Below are 17,111 nucleotides of genomic sequence, written 5' to 3'. Positions count from 1 at the left end.
AAATTTCTAATTACATTGAAGAGGGCTTGAGATTTTTGTTGCTTATGAAAAAGGGAGCGTAGGATATTAAAAAGATTGAGAAGTGAAGTTTTCTGTGATTTCGTGACAAAGCTAAAATAGATTAGGTCCCAGAGTTGGGTTTTGTGTTTTGTTTTCTTTGGTCTGCATCATTAATTAAAAAAAAAAATTCTTGATCTGTTATACTGAAATATTTATATATGAAAAAATTCACCAGGTTACTCAAACTTCTGATTCTAGAATATTTTTATTACCCCAAAAAGAAACCCTGAACCCATTGGCAGTCACTCACCACCCTTCTCTCCCTCCAGCCCCTGGCAGCTGCTAATCTGCTTCCTGTCTATGGACATTTCATATAAATGGGATTATGCAATATGTGCCCCCCCCCCCCTTTTTAAGATTTTTTTATTTGAGAGGAAGAACAAGCAAGGGAGAGAGGCAGAGGGATAGGGAGAAGCAGGCTCTCAGCTGAGCAGCAAGCCCCATGTGGGGCTCGATCCCAGAATCCTGGGATCATGACCCAAGCTGAAGGCAGACGCTTAACTGACTGAGCCACCCAGGTGCCCCAATATGTGGCCTTTTGTCTCTGGCTTGGTTCACGTAAGTACAGGTGTGTGAGGTCCAACCATGTTGAAGCTTGTATCAGTATTTTGTTCCTTTTTTAAGCCAAATAATATTCCACTGTATGGATAGACCACATTTTGTTTATCCATTCATCAGTTGATAGACATTTGGGTTGTTTCCACATTTTGGCTGTTATGAATAATGCCAAAGTATGGGTGTAAAAGTTTTACATTTGTCCTGCATTTTTTGGACCATTTGTGTGCGAGTTTTTATGTAAACGTGTTTTTCGTTTTCTTGGGTAGGTACTAACCCAGGGTGGGATTGATGGGTCATTCCCTTAATTTTTAGAGTTTTGACACTTGTATCATTCAGTGCACAACACTCTCTGTAACCTTGAGTTCCATGATACTGAATGTCTTGGTCTGTTTATGCTGCTGTAACAAAATACCATAAACTGGGGGCTTATAAATGCAGGGATTTATTTCTCATAGTCCTGGAGGCGGGGGATTCCAAGATCATAAGTAGAGTCAGTGTCTGGTGAGCGTCTGGTTTTGGTTCATAGGTGTCTGTCTTCTCTGTGGCCTCACTGGGTAGAAGGAGGAGGGAGCTCTGTGGACTCTCATTGATAAGAGCACTGATCCCATTTAGTAGGGCTCCACCCTTAGGACCTAAGCACCTCCCAAGGGCCCCACCTCGAAATACCATCATCTTGGGGATTAGGTTTCCACATATGAATTTGGGAGGGACACAAACATTCAGATCATAACACAATATTTATTTCCTTGAATACAACCTCAGTTGTTTACTATGGGCTCATTAGAGGCTCTCTGGCTGCTTTTCATTTCTCCTGCTGTCAGGAACCCATGCCCATCAGGGCTTCCGGTTGTATGTAGAGAGATGGGCAGTGGGTCTAGCTGGCTGCATTTCACACAGGTTCAGCTCACGTATCTCTTGGGAAAACATCTCAGTTGTGATGTTCTGCTACCAATATTGGCAAAGTAAAGACTTCTCTGTTCTCCCATCTTATTTTTCTTTTTCTTTGCTACCCTTTGTTGTGTTTGTAGGAACTTCATTTCATAATCAAGAACTGTCAGGATAACTCACATTTCTCTCTTGGCTGTCCTTCACTCTGTGCATCCAGACTTGTTGTTTTTTTCTATCACATTCTTTTAAAAAATTGAGATATAAGTCACGTAATGTAGCAGTTACTATTTTAAAGTGTACAGTTAAGTGAACTTTTTAGTATAGTCTCTATGTTGGGCAACCACTACCACTAAACCAATTTCACACATTCCCTTTTAAATATATACATATATATGTTTTCTTTTTTAAAAGATTTTATTTATTTATTAGAAAGAGATAGGGGGAGGGAGAACGTGAGCTGGGGGGGAGGGGCAGAGGGAGAGGAAGCAGCAGTTTCCCTGCCCAGCAGGAAGCTGAAGCTCCATCCCCCGGACTCAAGGGTCATGACCTGAGCAGAAGGCAGACGCTTAAGCCGACTTAAAATTTCTTTCTTTCTTTTTTAAAAAAGATTTTATTTATTTATTTGACAGAGACAGCCAGCAAGAGAGGGCACACAAGCAGGGGGAGTGGGAGAGGAAGAAGCAGGCTCCCATTGGAAGAGCCTGATGTCGGCTCGATCCCAGAACGCTGGGATTATGCCCTGAGCCGAAGGCAGACGCTTAACGACTGAGCCACGCAGGCGCCCCCCCCCCCAACTTAAACTTTCTTTACCACATTAGCTTTTTACTGCTACCTGGCAGAAATTTACATGCTAAAACCAGGGGAGGTAAAGTGACCAAAATGATGCTCTTTCTTTCTCTGGCCTTTGCTTTCTTTTTGTTAATTCTTTTTTTTAAAGGATTTTATTTGTTTATTAGAGAGAGAGAGAACGTGCGTGCACGCACTCTAGCTGGGGAGGGGGAAGGGAAGAGGGAGAGGGACAAGCAGACTCTGCCTGAGTTGGGGGACCCAGTCCCACGACCCCCAGAATCACAACCTGAGCCGAAATCAGGAATCAGGTGCTCAACTGACTGAGCCACCCAGGTGCCCCTCTTTTTGTTAATCTTTGATAGGGGGAGGGTTTGGTAAATTTGTCAGACTATTAAAAATTGTATTGCCTGTTAATTAATAGAATGATTGTGTGTGTATAATATCATTGTCTGTAGTCAGAATAACTCTTGTGTTGAGTATAAAGGGAATATAAATATATGTGGAAAGATGAGGTGGTAGAGATTGGAAATGAGAGCATTGCATGAAAATTGATAATCTGATATGACAAAAATGCAATGTGTGTGATCTAATATGATCTTTAAAAAGTGCATTTAGAGTCTAACCAGTTCAGGTTTAATTTTTCTGTTTTTTAAAAAATTTTAGAAAGATTTTGTTTATTTGAGAGAGAATGCAGGGGAGGGGGCAGGGGGAGAAGCAGACTCCCTGCTGAGCAGGGAGCCTGATGGATGTGGTGCTCAATCCCAGGACCCTGAGATCATGATCTGAGCCAAAGGCAGACACTTAACCGACTGAGCCACCCAGGTGTCCCAGTTTTTCTGTTTTATAAAATATTCGGTGTATGGGGCGCCTGGGTGGCACAGCGGTTAAGTGTCTGCCTTCGGCTCAGGGCGTGATCCTGGCGTTCTGGGATCGAGTCCCACATCGGGCTCCTCTGCTATGAGCCTGCTTCTTCCTCTCCCACTCCCCCTGCTTGTGTTCCCTCTCTCGCTGGCTGTCTCTATCTCTGTCAAATAAATAAATAAAATCTTTAAAAAAAAATAAAATATTCGGTGTATTCAGTATTTCTGTTGTCTCACTGTTAGGTTAGTCTATATTTATTATGGCAGAAGTTTCAAATCCTTTCTGTATTTGAGGGTTTAAGTAGTTCCTTAGCCTGCAACTCCAGGCAGTCCAGTTTTAGGTATTAGTCTGTTTTCTGGTGGGTGAGCAATCAGAAGCCCCCAGTGCTTGCAGTGTGTGCGCGCGTGTGTGTGGAGAGAGCTTACGGTCTGTTCCCCGTTCTGCCTAGTGTGGGCTTAAGTGTCCTCAGCTGTCTGTCTCCCCGTTGGTAGGTGGGAACTGCAGTGATGGTTCACTAAACTAACTGCAGACTTGGTTTTGTTCTCATAAGACAATACAGTTAGGAAAATGCTCTAGAAACTAAAACGCACAGATGTGCATTTTCACTATACAGATTGCACCTAAACTTCTGGTTCTGTTTTTATCAAAGTTACATATGTACTTTTTTGTATTCTTTGTAGGTAGGTTTTTTTTTTTTTTTTTTTTTAGATTTTATTTATTTGACAGAGAGCTCACACAAGCAGGGGGAGCGGCAGACAGAGGGAGATGCAGGCTCCCCGCTGAGCAGGGAGCCCGATGCGGGACTTGATCCCAGGGTTATGTGGGACTCCATCCCAGGGCCCTGGGATCATGACCTGAGCTAAAGGCAGCTGCTTACCCGACTGAGCCACCCAGGCGCCCCTATAGGTAGATTTTTAAAAAACAAACTCTTTTGGATAGCTTTAGGTCTACAGAAACGGTGCAAAGACTACAAAGTACCTGCATACCTGCACTCCAGTTTCTCCTAATGTTAATATCCTACGTTATTATGGCACTATTTGTGACAGCTCAGGAACCAGCGTTCATAATCTTAACCAAACTCCCCATTTTATTTGGATTTTACTAGTTTTCCCCTAATATCCTTGTTCTGTTCCAGAACCCCATCCAGCACACCACACCATGTCACATTTAGCCATCATTTTTTCTGGGCTGTGACAGTTTCTTAGACTTCCCTTGTTTTTGATAGACTGTGCTACCCAGGCGCCCCAATGACATAGTATTTTTAATAAGTAGTATCCTTTAGGTATAATTTAAAGTATAAAACAAATATCCAGGGGTGCCTGGGTGGCTCAGGTCGTGATCCTAGGGTCTTGGGATTGAGTCCCACAAAGGGCTCCCTTCTCAGCAGGGAGTCTGCTCCTCCCTCTGCCTCCCCTCACCGCACTCGTGCTTGGTCTCTCGCTCAAATAAATAAAATCTTTAAAAAAATCCCAAATATCCACAGTCCATGTTGACATAAATGAGTAAATAAATACATGAGGAATGGGACAGAGAAAAGACACTGTCCTGTACAGAAAAACTCCAGACGCCTTATCTTCCCTCTTCAGGAGTCAGCTCTCCCCAGCTCTCTGAGTGTGGGCTGCAGGGCATGACTTGCTTCCTGAAGGAGTGGAAGCGTGCAGTGGAGGGAGGCCTGTAGAGGGGAAGCCTGCCCGAACCACCTGAGCTAGGTGGTCAAGGCTGGCTTCATTAGTTGTCAAGTCGGGGGGAGCGCGTGTGTTCTTGCCATGACATGATGAGAATGGTACACATACAGTTTTCACAGATCATTTTGTAGGTGTGGTTTTTGCCATTTCCTTGCTCCCCCTTTCCCTCTCCCTAGAAGTAACTGTTTTTACTTCTTTTAAGTGAAATTATACTTCTTCCGTAATTAACACCGTTTCTATTGTTTCTAAATAACAGGCTTATTATATTACCTGATTATTATTATTTTTTAAAGATTTTATTTTTTTTAAGTGATCCCTACACCCAGTGAGGGGCTCAGACTTACAGCCCTGAGATCAAGAGTCACATATTCCACTAACTGAGCCGGCCAGGCCCCGCGATGATTTTTCACTGTTTGACTTCCCATTCTAGATACTTGACTTCTGTCTTTCTTTGCTTCTCTTCATAGAGATGGAGCCTTTGCTAATCCACCCATGTCTTCAGCGCTTGTCCCCAGGTTGCTGCAGAGCTCTGTCTTCCCCACGGTGAACCCTGTGCCCCATAGTCCATGTTTTCTTCTCATTTTTTTTTCTTTCTCATGTTTTCTTCTTGACTTACTGTTTTGGCTGAGCGCATCTTCTTGTACCTGAGAAAGGGTGCATGAGAGGTTGAAGTTTTTGAGACCTTTTTATGTCTGAAAGTCGTCTTCTCCTATTCCCACAGTTGATTGAGAGTTTCCCTGGTTATGAAATTCTAAATTGGGAATAATTTTCCTTCAGAATTTTGGAGGCATTTGTTTAATTGCCTTTTGCTTCCAGTGTTGCTCTTGAGAAGTCTGAAGCCGTTGATTGCTTTAATTCTGCCTACGTGACCCCGACCCCCTGGGAGCATGTAGGATATTCTTTTGTCACCACAATATTTTCATTTTCTTTAAAAAAGTATTTTTTTTGGTAAAGTCCTCCTTTGCCTTGAATAGTGTCTGACATAGAGTTGGGGCCCAGGAAGTATTTCACTGATGGGGTGGCTGTTCTTTCTTTGAGCTGGTCGCATCTGTCACCTCCCCCTTGGGATGTGAAGGCCAGGCTGTCAGTGCTCTACAGGCCAGGTGGTGGTTGAGGGTTGGGTCCTCCAGCTTTTCTCTCTCTCTGTTGTCCACGAGAGTTCTTAGTTCCCCTGCCAGGCCTCAGTGGACATGGCAGTCCTGCGTCTCAGTTTAAAGCATCAATCTTTCATTGCACGGAATTGTCCACTTTAAATTTGTCAGTGTCTATTATTCCTAGCAGGAGTTGATTGTAACACTGAAGATTTCTCTGTTTATTTAAGTAATCTCTACAACCAACGTAGGGCTCAAACTCATGACCCCGAGATCAAGAGTTGCATGCTCTTCCAACTAAGCCCGCCAGGCGCCCCAAGACTGAGTTTTTTTACTTGCTGTGACACACCAGTGATTAAGAGAAATCTTTGGGGCACTATGTTGGGTGTAGAGATTAAATGCAATTTTTAAAAATCTCAGTTGGCATAAAGGACAGGTTATGTTAAAGGGGATTTGAATCTGAGACATGCAGTGTAATAATTAGGCCATAATGGCTTTGCCTTTTGAGCACTGGATTTGAGAGGCCCCATGACAGGCGAGGGAATAGAAAGGTACTGGATTCAGATGCGCTGGTCACGGTGCTGGTTCATTCCTTCATTGAGCACATACTTACTGCGCGCCTGTGGTGTGCCCCGCGTTGTTCTGGCTCGTTCACTGTGCCCAGTTCGTGTGAGGCATACACAGCCCAAGAGCTGGGAGAAAGTCCTGGGGACGGTGCGATTGCTAGGCTGGCAGTACGATGTTTGGGCAGATCTAGATTCCCAGTACTTTTACCCTTTAGAAATCCGTGTAACCACTAGCATAACCCTTTCAGCTGGGAGTTTATAAATAGCAAGCTTGAGAAGTTTCTTATTTTCAGTGAACTCTTATCCATGGTTTTTTTTTTTTTTTCAGTTTTTGCCATTTTATTTAAAATTTTTAAAATTAAAATATTTTTTTTGAGAGAGAGGAGAACACATGTGTGCAAACATGAGTGGGGTGGAGGGTGGGGGCAGGGCCAGAGGGAGAAGTAGACTCCCGCTGAATGGGGAGCCTGATGCGGGACTCAATCCCAGGACCCTGGGATCACGACCTGAGCTGAAGGCAGATGCTTTACTGACTGAGCCACCCAGGTGCCCCTAGTTTTTTGCCATTTTATTCAAAGAGCTCTCTCTCTCCTTTTTTTTTAAAGTTTTATTTATTTATTTGACAGAGATAGAGACAGCCAGCGGGAGAGGGAACACAAGCAGGGGGAGTGGGAGAGGAAGAAGCAGGCTCCCAGCGGAGGAGCCTTATGTGGGGCTCGATCCCAGAATGCTGGGATCACGCCCTGAGCCGAAGGCAAATGCTTAACGACTGAGCCACCCAGGAGCCCCTCAAAGAGTTCTCTTTACCTTCACCTGTATGCATATAGACCTTTGCCTGAGTTTCCTTCTAGTGTCTCATGTGTTTTTTTCAACATTTAATTTTTTTAATCGGGATGGAATTTAGTGTATGGAGAGGGTAAGAATGCAACATGATTTTTTTTCTAAATAGTTGCCTTAGCACTATATATATATGTATATATATATATATATTTTTAGGTTTTTATTTATTTGTCAGAGAGTGCATAAGCAGGGGGAGCGGCAGGCAGAGGAAGAAGCGGGCTCCCTGCTGAGCAAGGAGCCCATTGCGGGGCTCCATCCCAGGAACCTGGGACCATGACCCGAGCCGAAGGCAGATGCTCAACCAACTAAGCCACCCAGGCGGCCCGACTTAGCGCTGTTTTTTTATAACCTACCTTTACAGGTTATATAAAGGTTATATGGTTATAATGGCTTAGCCTAGAAATGAGAGATATGGAGCAGTGTAAACATGTATGTATGCTGCTGTGGGTTTCCCTCTGAAGAAGTGGCATGCGTCCATATGTTTATCTGATGGTGACTTGGATCGGGGGGCATGGAAACTGCTAGGATTGAAGAATCCCTGAAGGTGGCATGAGGTATAAACTTATTTGGAGAGTCCTCTGCCTGTATTTGAAGTGTTACCTTGTGGATGACATAGTAAATATATTTTGTGTTTATTTTAGAAGGAAGAAGTTGGCTCAATGGGTAGAAGTTTAAGGAGGGAGATTCAACTCAGCAAAAGGAATAACTTTCTAACTAAATATCAGAGCAGTCTAACAAGGACTCAACTGTCTTGCAGAGTAGTGAGGCCTGTGTTAAAGGAGGCGTGTCTGCAGGTGTTGAGTAACCACTTATCAGGGATGTTCCTGATTGCCCTGCTCCCAGGTGGGAGACGGCTCTGACTGCTGAGTGGCTCTCGTGTCTGTCCGCCACAGAGCTCAGTGACTCACCTGCATTCTTTTTCCTGTGCTTGTAACCGCCTGGAGAGGGAGGCCCGATAACCACTGAGGCCCAAGGAGGTTTGGGGAGATAGCCTGTGCTGCGGCGATGGAGCCGGGCTCTGCACCTGGTTGCTCTGGATTCTGAGCCCATGGTTCATAGCACCTGCCTTCTTAGGTCCTAAGAGCTGAGTGCCTCCCAAGAACATTTGGATTCTTAATTAATTTTCTGTTAAGAGTAAGTTAAAAAAGAAATCTGCCTTGGGGCGCCTGGGTGGCTCAGTCGTTAAGCGTCTGCCTTCGGCTCAGGGCGTGATCCCGGCGTTCTAGGATCGAGCCCCACATCAGGCTCCTCCGCTGGGAGCCTGCTTCTTCCTCTCCCACTCCCCCTGCTTGTGTTCCCTCTCCCGCTGGCTGTCTCTCTCTCTGTCAAATGAATAAATAAAATCTTAAAAAAAAAAAAAAATCTGCCTTAATGGCTCCTTTTCCCCTTTTTTGTGCGCGTCCAGATAACATTTGTATTTGTTACTCTTGTCTGTGGTTAGCCTCTAGAAGAGTTTGTGAGCGTGCAGTGTACCGTTACCAGTTTTGTTCCATATTCCTTGAAGGATTAAATTTGGATTTCTTTTTTTTTCTCCAAGTTTATTTATTTTTAGTAATCTCTACACCCAGTGTGACGTTTGAACTCATGACCCTTAGATCACAGGTCACATGCTCTACCAACTGAGCCAGCCAGGTGCCCCAAATTTGGATATCTTTAAATGTGTTTACTTAACTGAGGCATCCCCTGCATTCAAGTGATTTAAGTCTTTCCCATTGTGTTTTGATTTTTTTCCTATATGTAAATCCTATCTGTTATTTTGCTACTCCTGGATATGTTTTTTTTTTTTTTAGATTTTACTTATTTTAGAGAGAGAGAGTGCATGCTCAAGCGGGGGGGGGGGGGAGAGAGGGAGAATCTGAAGCAGACTCAGCACCGAGTGTGGAGGGGCTCGATCTCATGACCCTGAGATCACAACCCGAGCCAAAACCAAGAGTCAGTGCTTAACTGACTGTACCACCCAGGCACCCCTTGCTCCTCCTGTTTAAATCCTCTGCCCCTGCTGGTGCAGCCGCTCTGGAAAACAGTATGCGGGTTCCTCAAAAAGTTGAAAATAGAGCTACGCTACCACCCAGCAATTGTACTACCGGATATTTGCCCCAAAGATACAAATGTAGTGATCTGAAGGTGCACCTGCACCCCAGTGTTTACAGTAGCAGTGTCCACAATAGCCAGACTGTGGAAAGAGCCCATGAATGAATGGATAAAGGAGATGTGCTCTGTGTGTGTGTGTGTGTGTCTATACGAGTGAAATGATATGGTGTTTGTCTTTCTCTGACTGCCTTATTTCACTTAGTCTTATCCTCTCTAGCTCCATCTACCTGTTGCAAATAACAAGATTTTATTCCTTTTTATGGCTGAATAATATTCCATAACACACACACACACACACACACACACACACCCTGCATCTTTATCCATTCATCAGTCGATGGACACTTGTGCTGCTTCCATATCATGGCTGTTATAAATAATGTTGCTATAAACATTGGGGTACACGTATTCCCCCCCCTTTTAAGATTTTATTTGTTTATTTGACAGATAGAGGCAGCAAGAGAGGGAACACAGCAGGGGGAGTGGGAGAGGAAGAAGCAGGCTTCCCAGCAGAGTAGGGAGCCCGATGCGGGGCTCGATCCCAGGACCCTGGGATCACACCCTGGACCGAAGGGAGATGCTTAATGACTGAGCCAACCAGGCGCCCCACATGTATCCCTTTGAATTAGTGTTTTTGTGTTTTTTGGGTGAATACCCAGTAAGGTGATTACTGGATCATAGGGTAGTTCTATTTTTAACTTTTTGTGGGATGGACAGGATTCAATCTTACATTGACATAACTTATTTCCCAGTCATGCCAAAACAGGTGGTTTGAGTAATGAAGTTTCCCTTGTTTCTTATTAGAGTCTAGAGACTCCCCTTTTCATCCCCCTGAGTTTAATATTGTTTGAAAAGACTCTTCAGAAGTTGCTGGCTAGATGTTTGCCTTTCGGAGGAGAGTCATGAACCTGATGCTAGCAGGGGGTGGGGAGGTAAGTGCGGTGTATCTTTAATGGGCTTTGTTCCTGCCATTATCTCCCAAGTCATCGTCCCTTTCCTGAGCACTGCCCGGGCCTTACTAACAGTGACCTGCATCTTGATGCCACTGCTCACAGCCAGTGGCTGCTTTCACACCCCTGCCCTGTCCCCTCATGCTCCCTTGGCTGGCAGTGCCCTCCGTCTCCCATCTGGAGGAGATGTGCTCATTTGATAAGCGGGCTTACGTCAGGAGTTGTTTCTTCCGTGTGGCTGGCCTCCCCTCTCTAGTGGCAGTGCCTGCCGTCCCCTCCCCGGTCCCATGCTCCCACCACGCAGCTCCTGACCGTGCCTTTAGCTCTTGGTGCACCTGTTAACTCAGCTTAGCTTCCGTTAGCCTGCACGTCCCACGTCCCCCCTTCCCTAGCCTGCATTCCAGGCCCTATCTTGGAGTTTTAGTAAAACACTTGTATCCTCTTGTTTTGGAAAGAAAAGAATAAAATGTTGCATCATTTGGAAGTTGCTGACAAAGGTGCAGAGAGGGAGGCCATCATTTTGATTTTCCTCCTTTCTATAGGGACACCAATTCTGGAGCTCTTCCTCGTCACTTGTAAGAACCTTAGGTCATGCTCAGGTTAGCACTTGAACCTAGTCCTATTGCAAATGTGTTTATTGGAAGCTGCTCCTAAAATGTTTTGTTCATTCATTCAGCAAATATGTATTTAGCATTTACTGTGTGACAGGCTGGGACTGTGGGGCTGAACAGGTCAGTGAGGTGCCTGCTCTCCGGGATTTTTTTTTTTTTTTTTTTTTTTAAAGATTTTATCCATTTATTTGACAGAGCACAAGCAGGGGGAGCTGCAGGCAGAGGGAGAGGTAGAAGCGGACTTCCTGTAGAGCAGGGAGCCTGATGCGGGGCCCGATCCCAGGACCCCGGGATCATGACCTGAGCTGAGGCAGTTGCCCAACCAGCTGATCCACCCAGGTGCCCCTACTCTCCAGGATTTTGCGGTGGGGTTGGAGAGCCGTAAACTAAATAAAATACATAACAAATCTAGTGATAATACAGACCGTGAGGTAGAGGAATTACTTCCGTTCTTTTGTTTTCTGGGCTCTTTTTGGTGCAGTGATGGACTCTGTGAATAGTCCTACAGAGATAGCCTCTAAATTTCAAAAGGGATTTAGTCTTTGAAACTCTGTAGTTGTATTATGCAAAAAAATACTGTGAAACTGGGTGTACAGTTACTGATGTGCCCCTATTATCAACTACCTGGAGCCTTTACTCCGAAATCCTGGACAGTGTAGCATGTGTTCAGTGCTTCGATGCTGCTTCCCTTCATGGGTATCTGGCAGTCCAGGCCTGCACCACACGGTCGGCCAGGGCTTGGGTGCTTTCCTTGGGATGTGATGTAGTGGGGTACAAGTTCAAGGCCTTATCTTTTAGGTAGAGCTTAGATTCAGGGGGACAGAAACAATATGTGACAGCACACAGGATTTTGGGGAGTGCTAAGTGCCCTGAAGGAAATCACGCTGACGGGTCATCTGACTTCGGTCCCTGTCAATCTCCGGAGGCTTCCTTAATGCTCATTGTGGCCTTTTTTTTTTTTTTAAACTTTATTACGGGATTTAAAAACACACAAACCTGGAGAGGTTATACAAAGACCTGTTGCTTAGTTTCGCCAGTCATGAATTTGCTGATACTGTTTTATATGCCCCTCTCCTTTTTCTTTCTCATCATAGTATTTTAAAGCCAGTTCCAGACACTGTATGATTTCCTGAAACTTTGGTGGACTCTTGGCCAGTTTGATCCTGTAGGCATGCCTAGCCCTTGTCCTCCTTGCGTCCTTACAGTGCTGATGATCTTGCTCATGTCACTCTCTTACCGTGTTTCAGACGGACCTAGTCCTCCTCCTGCTACTCTGATTGTTCCCATGTTCCTTTGCTGGTTTTCTTCCTTCTTCCAACTGTGACCACTTCTCAAGGCTTTGTCTGGTAAATATGTTACCAAGAATTTACTGTCCCTTCCGCATTTCATTAAGGGGGATAAAGCTTACAGACATTCAGAGAACTTTTGTTCACTGGGGCTTTGTGCTGTAGAAATGCCATTTGAATGTTTTGCTGCTTTTATCTTTGGCATTAATTTCAACTGCTGTCATTTCTTCCATTAAAAAGAATTCAGGCATAAGCCAGAAAAGTAATTAAATTGGTCTGCAGGGGGAAAAGAGAAACAGTACAGTATTTTAACAAGTCACAGATGCACATAATTATTCACTTATAAAAATGTTAATTTAAAAGTCTCACACAGTATATTTTATTAGAGGTGTAGCATACATTACATCTGTGATGAGATATCTAATTTGTTTTCCTTTTTCCATTCTAGAATGTATGACAACATGTCCACGATGGTGTATATAAAGGAAGACAAGTTGGAGAAGCTTACACAGGATGAAATCATTTCTAAGACAAAACAAGTGATTCAGGGGCTGGAAGCTCTGAAGAATGAGCACAATTCCATTTTACAAAGTTTACTTGAGACACTGAAGTGTTTGAAGAAAGATGATGAAAGTAATCTGGTGGAAGAGAAATCAAACATGATCCGAAAGTCACTGGAAATGTTGGAGCTTGGCCTGAGTGAGGCACAGGTATATAAGTGAAGTCGCCCAGACAGGAATAGGAACTTGACAGTCTGGAGAAATGGAGACTTCATTTGAAATATGTGATTTAACGAAACTAGAGGGAAGATACTTCTAGAATAATAGAGATCAGCTCGTATATTATATAAATGATGATTGATTTGGGCATGTCTGAATTTTAAAAAACAGAGCCAAAATAGAGGTAACCTTGTCATTTTGGATTTGATTTGGGTGCGTGTATCCACAAACAAAAACAGTGGCTTAAACATCCTAGCCATGTATAAAGAAACACCAAGGTAGGCCGCCCTGGGACAGGTCATGCAGCTGCGTGATCATCACGGGTATGCAGGCCTCTACATTGCACTGCATACAGCCCAAGACGGAGCTCCAGCTGCAGCCACCTGACCCCATTCTGGGACAGGGAAGGGACAGGAAGGGTGTGCCTCCTTCCTTTACTTCCTCCAACTGGTACACAACACTGCTTACATTTCATTGGCCAGACCTTGGTTCCATGGCCACACCTAATTGTGAGAGAGACTGGGGAATGTTCCCCTGCCCACTTAAAGTTCCTGTTCCTGTTCTTAAGCCTTAGGAAGAAGGGAGAATAGATATTGGCCAATAGCTGATAGTCTCTGCAATACTCCAAGACAAGATTGCTGTATATATTTAACTAAACCTTTGTTTTTATCATGCGGGACATGGAGGTGAAAAAATTAGAAACATCTAGGTGAGGAGTACAATTGGTTGAGCGTCCAGCTCTTGGTTTCAGCTTAGGTCATGATCTCAGAGTAGTGAGATCGAGCCCCGCTTCTTTGTGAGGGAGTCTGCTTGAGATTCTCCTTTTCCCTCTGCCCTTTCTCCCTAAAAGCAATCAATCAAAAGAAAAGAAAAGAAAAGAAAAACCTCTTGTGGTAGCCCTACCCCTGATAACGTTTAGTTCTGCCAGCACATTTCAGGTAAAATTACATACACTAAAATTTGGCTGCTTCTTAGCTTTCCTTTTTTTTTTTTTTTTTTTAATTTTTAAGATTTATTTATTTGAGAGAGAAGCGCGCGCATGAGTGGGAGGGGCAGAGGGAGAGGGCGAGAAACTCTCAAGCAGACCCTGTGCGGGGCTCAATCCCAGGACCCAGAGATCACACCCTGAGCTGAAACCAAGAGTCAGACACTTAACCGATTGTGCCCCCCAGGTGCCCCTTAGCTTTCTTCTTGTAAGTGAATGAAGAAAGCAGAGTAGGGCTGCTGGGTCACTAGTTTCCACTTCCAGGTAGAGGACACTGGTTTCCACGGTGACTGTCCATACCGATTTTAGAGTTCTTCATCCCGACTGTGTGAAAGACCTAGCTGTAGAACTTGAACTTTGTTTATTGTGCATGTATTATATGGCAGGTTCTGTAATTGAAAAGTGGTATGAATACGGACCTCCTTTTTAGTTGGGCAGGTATTAGAGTTAAGAAAGGAAGGAGGAAGGAGCCTCACCTTCTGGAGTTTAGGTTTGAAACGTAGGAGGATTGTTGAGGGCAGGGCAGTAGCATGGTCTAAAGAGAGAACAGACTGGAGCCAGCTCTGCCCAGCTCTTTCTGTTCGTACACTCTTAGGAGCTTGCTGATGCCTCAGGCAGGCCTGGTGCACCCCAGGCAGAGCCGTGGGACAGTCACCAGAGTTTGTGACGTGGACCTAAGCTTATGAATGCGCCAGTGCATTCTGACTAGCTGGCTAGCTAAAGATTTCTTCCCTTACCTTGGAACATCAAAGATTGGTCTGCCTGCCCTTCCCTAGCTCCATCACCAGCCACTCCCAGAGTCACCTGCACTCGGTACACCTGGCATGCTTGTGCACACACTCACATGTGGAAAAGGGTCTCTGAGAAATTATGTTGGAACCACCTAGATAGAAAGTAAAAACATACAGTTTTGTCAGAAGAGTAGCCATGTGTCCATGACTAGTCCATTTGAGATGCTGTCAGACAGAACAACAACATCTAGTTTCCATGGATGTTGTGAGCATGTGATATTCTTCACCCGGCCCCTGTGCAGCCCGAGACTGAGGGTGAAAAGAGGAGTCATTGGCATTTGTACGCGTCTGTGCTGGAGCGCATATCTGCAAGTATAAGCTAGAGAGCTGCAAGCCCGGAATGCCTGTGTTGGTGGGAGGTGAGATGTGTGGGATGGACGCTACAGTGCTTTCAGCGTTTCTGTTTTTCCAGGTCATGATGGCTTTGTCCAACCACCTGAACGCTGTTGAGTCTGAGAAGCAGAAACTGCGTGCACAGGTCCGTCGGCTGTGCCAGGAGAACCAGTGGCTGCGGGACGAACTGGCCAATACGCAGCAGAAATTACAGAAGAGTGAGCAGTCTGTGGCTCAACTGGAGGAGGAAAAGAAGCATCTGGAATTCATGAATCAGTTAAAAAAATACGATGATGACATCTCTCCATCCGTAAGTGGCTCAGTAGGAATGCCGTATTGACAGTTAACCATGTTATAGTTGGTAGGTTGTTTTAATCAAGCTGTCAGTGTTTTCCCCTCCCCTCTAGTGATTGCATTGAGCAAGACCAGAGGTTATGGGTCTTGGGACTTAGTCCCTGGGCAAGTCATAGAGGTTCTACTTGCCATATGCTTTTCATGTGTGTTTTAGGAGAGTGGTCAGACAGTGTAAAAATACCTTGTGAATGTTAGGCACGATGCAGAGAGGCACTTGATGAGGTTTGTCCCAGCTTGAGAGCCCGCTGAGTCTGGCTTCCAAGCTCATCACACTGCTGGAACTTTGCCCTCAGGTCAGTGTTCATCCCATCCAGTCATCTATAAACCAGACTCGGTACTAACCCTGTAGCCGGTGGTGCTGTGGGTCTTGACCTTTCTCTTTGAAACTCTCTTTCCCCGGCTCCCAGGACACCACCTGATTTTCCTGCTCCCTCACTCATGCCTCCTCCTTGGTCTCTCTTGCCAGCTTATCTTGTTTTTGGAATGTTCGCCAAGGATCTTGGTTTTCTCCTTTTTTTCTCGGCTCTCTTTGGATGTTCATCTCAGTCTTGATTATTTTTCATCCACCATTTATATCTGATTCAGTTAACTGAAAAACAATTTTTTTAAGACAAATTTTGGAATAATTTTAGACTAACAGAAAAGTTGAAAAGATAGTAAGGAGAATTCCCATATATATATATATATATATATATCCTTCACCCAGTCTCTCCTCACGTCACATCTCCCATCGCCAGAGTGCACTTGTCCATCAGCTCGGGCCATTGTGACGGAATACTGTAGTCACATGGCTTATTTCTCACAGTTCTGAGATCAGGGTGTCAGCACGATCGGGTTCTTGGTGAGGGCCTTTTTCCTGGTTTGTGTCCTCACATGGCCTTCCTTGGTGCATGCATAGAGAGAGGGAGGTATCTAATGTCTTTTCCTTTTTGTGTAAGGACACTAGTCCTATTGTGACGGCCCCATCCATGTCACTCTGTCTGACCCACATTACGTCCTAAAGGCCCACTTCCAAGTGCCATCACCTCGAGGGCTAGGGCTTCCATATGTGGTTTTTGGGGGGACACGTTAGTCCACAGCACCCTGTCTTATTAGGTTTGCTGTATTTCTCCCTTGCTTTTGATTTAGAAGATGTATTACTATGGACTGTTGTGGGATAAGAATAAATGAAGCTACGGATTCCAGCCAGTGATTCACCTAGAATACCAGATGATGATGTAGGGTTTCGTTGGATCAGAGACTTTTGAAACTTGTTATTTTGGAAAAATATGTAGCTTGGAGAAGAGAGCTAACAGTGAGCTAACTCTGCCTCTTCTTTTGGGTTGTACGTGATGGTAGTTTCTTCTGAACGGTGTCGGAGTAGGCAGCATGCCTCCTGCCACGCTCCCTGAATGCTGCTGGGCATGTTTTCCTAGCAGGAGGACATGCTGCTGTGGAATTGGGGCCAACTCGAGTTCGGACATTTTACATGGGCACAGTACTCCTCTGCTCTGCACTGTGTCCTCCTCGTCTCAGCAGAGCCCTTCATGCATTCTGTCACTGTGCCGGGATCTGGTTCGTGACCACATGTGGCACTCTGCTGTCACGTCTCCTTGGTTGTCTTTCATCTGAAACAGGTCCTTTTCACATAAAAAAGTCCTTCTCTGCCTTTCA

The 17,111-nt window shown here is 44.8% G+C and overlaps 1 protein-coding gene across 19 annotated transcripts in view; it reads left to right on the top strand.

The window, feature by feature from the left end:
- Window positions 1-17,111, top strand: part of KLC1 (kinesin light chain 1) — a 65,546-nt gene that overhangs the window by 14,622 nt on the left and 33,813 nt on the right. For 16 of the 19 annotated variants that reach the window (XM_048219912.2, XM_057318398.1, XM_057318397.1 and 13 more), the window contains exons 2-3: window positions 12,725-12,986; window positions 15,184-15,414. In XM_048219912.2, the coding sequence (XP_048075869.1) occupies window positions 12,726-12,986; window positions 15,184-15,414 (492 nt within the window). In that variant the 5' untranslated portion in view covers window position 12,725. Of the gene's footprint in view, window positions 1-12,237; window positions 12,337-12,724; window positions 12,987-15,183; window positions 15,415-17,111 lie in introns of all 19 variants that reach the window. The other 3 variants (XM_044390026.3, XM_044390024.3, XM_044390038.3) reach the window with 1 other exon arrangement.

This window comes from Ursus arctos, unplaced genomic scaffold (genome assembly GCF_023065955.2).
Source record: "Ursus arctos isolate Adak ecotype North America unplaced genomic scaffold, UrsArc2.0 scaffold_25, whole genome shotgun sequence".
NCBI lineage: Eukaryota > Metazoa > Chordata > Mammalia > Carnivora > Ursidae > Ursus > Ursus arctos.
This window is presented reverse-complemented; position numbering and strand designations above follow the sequence as displayed.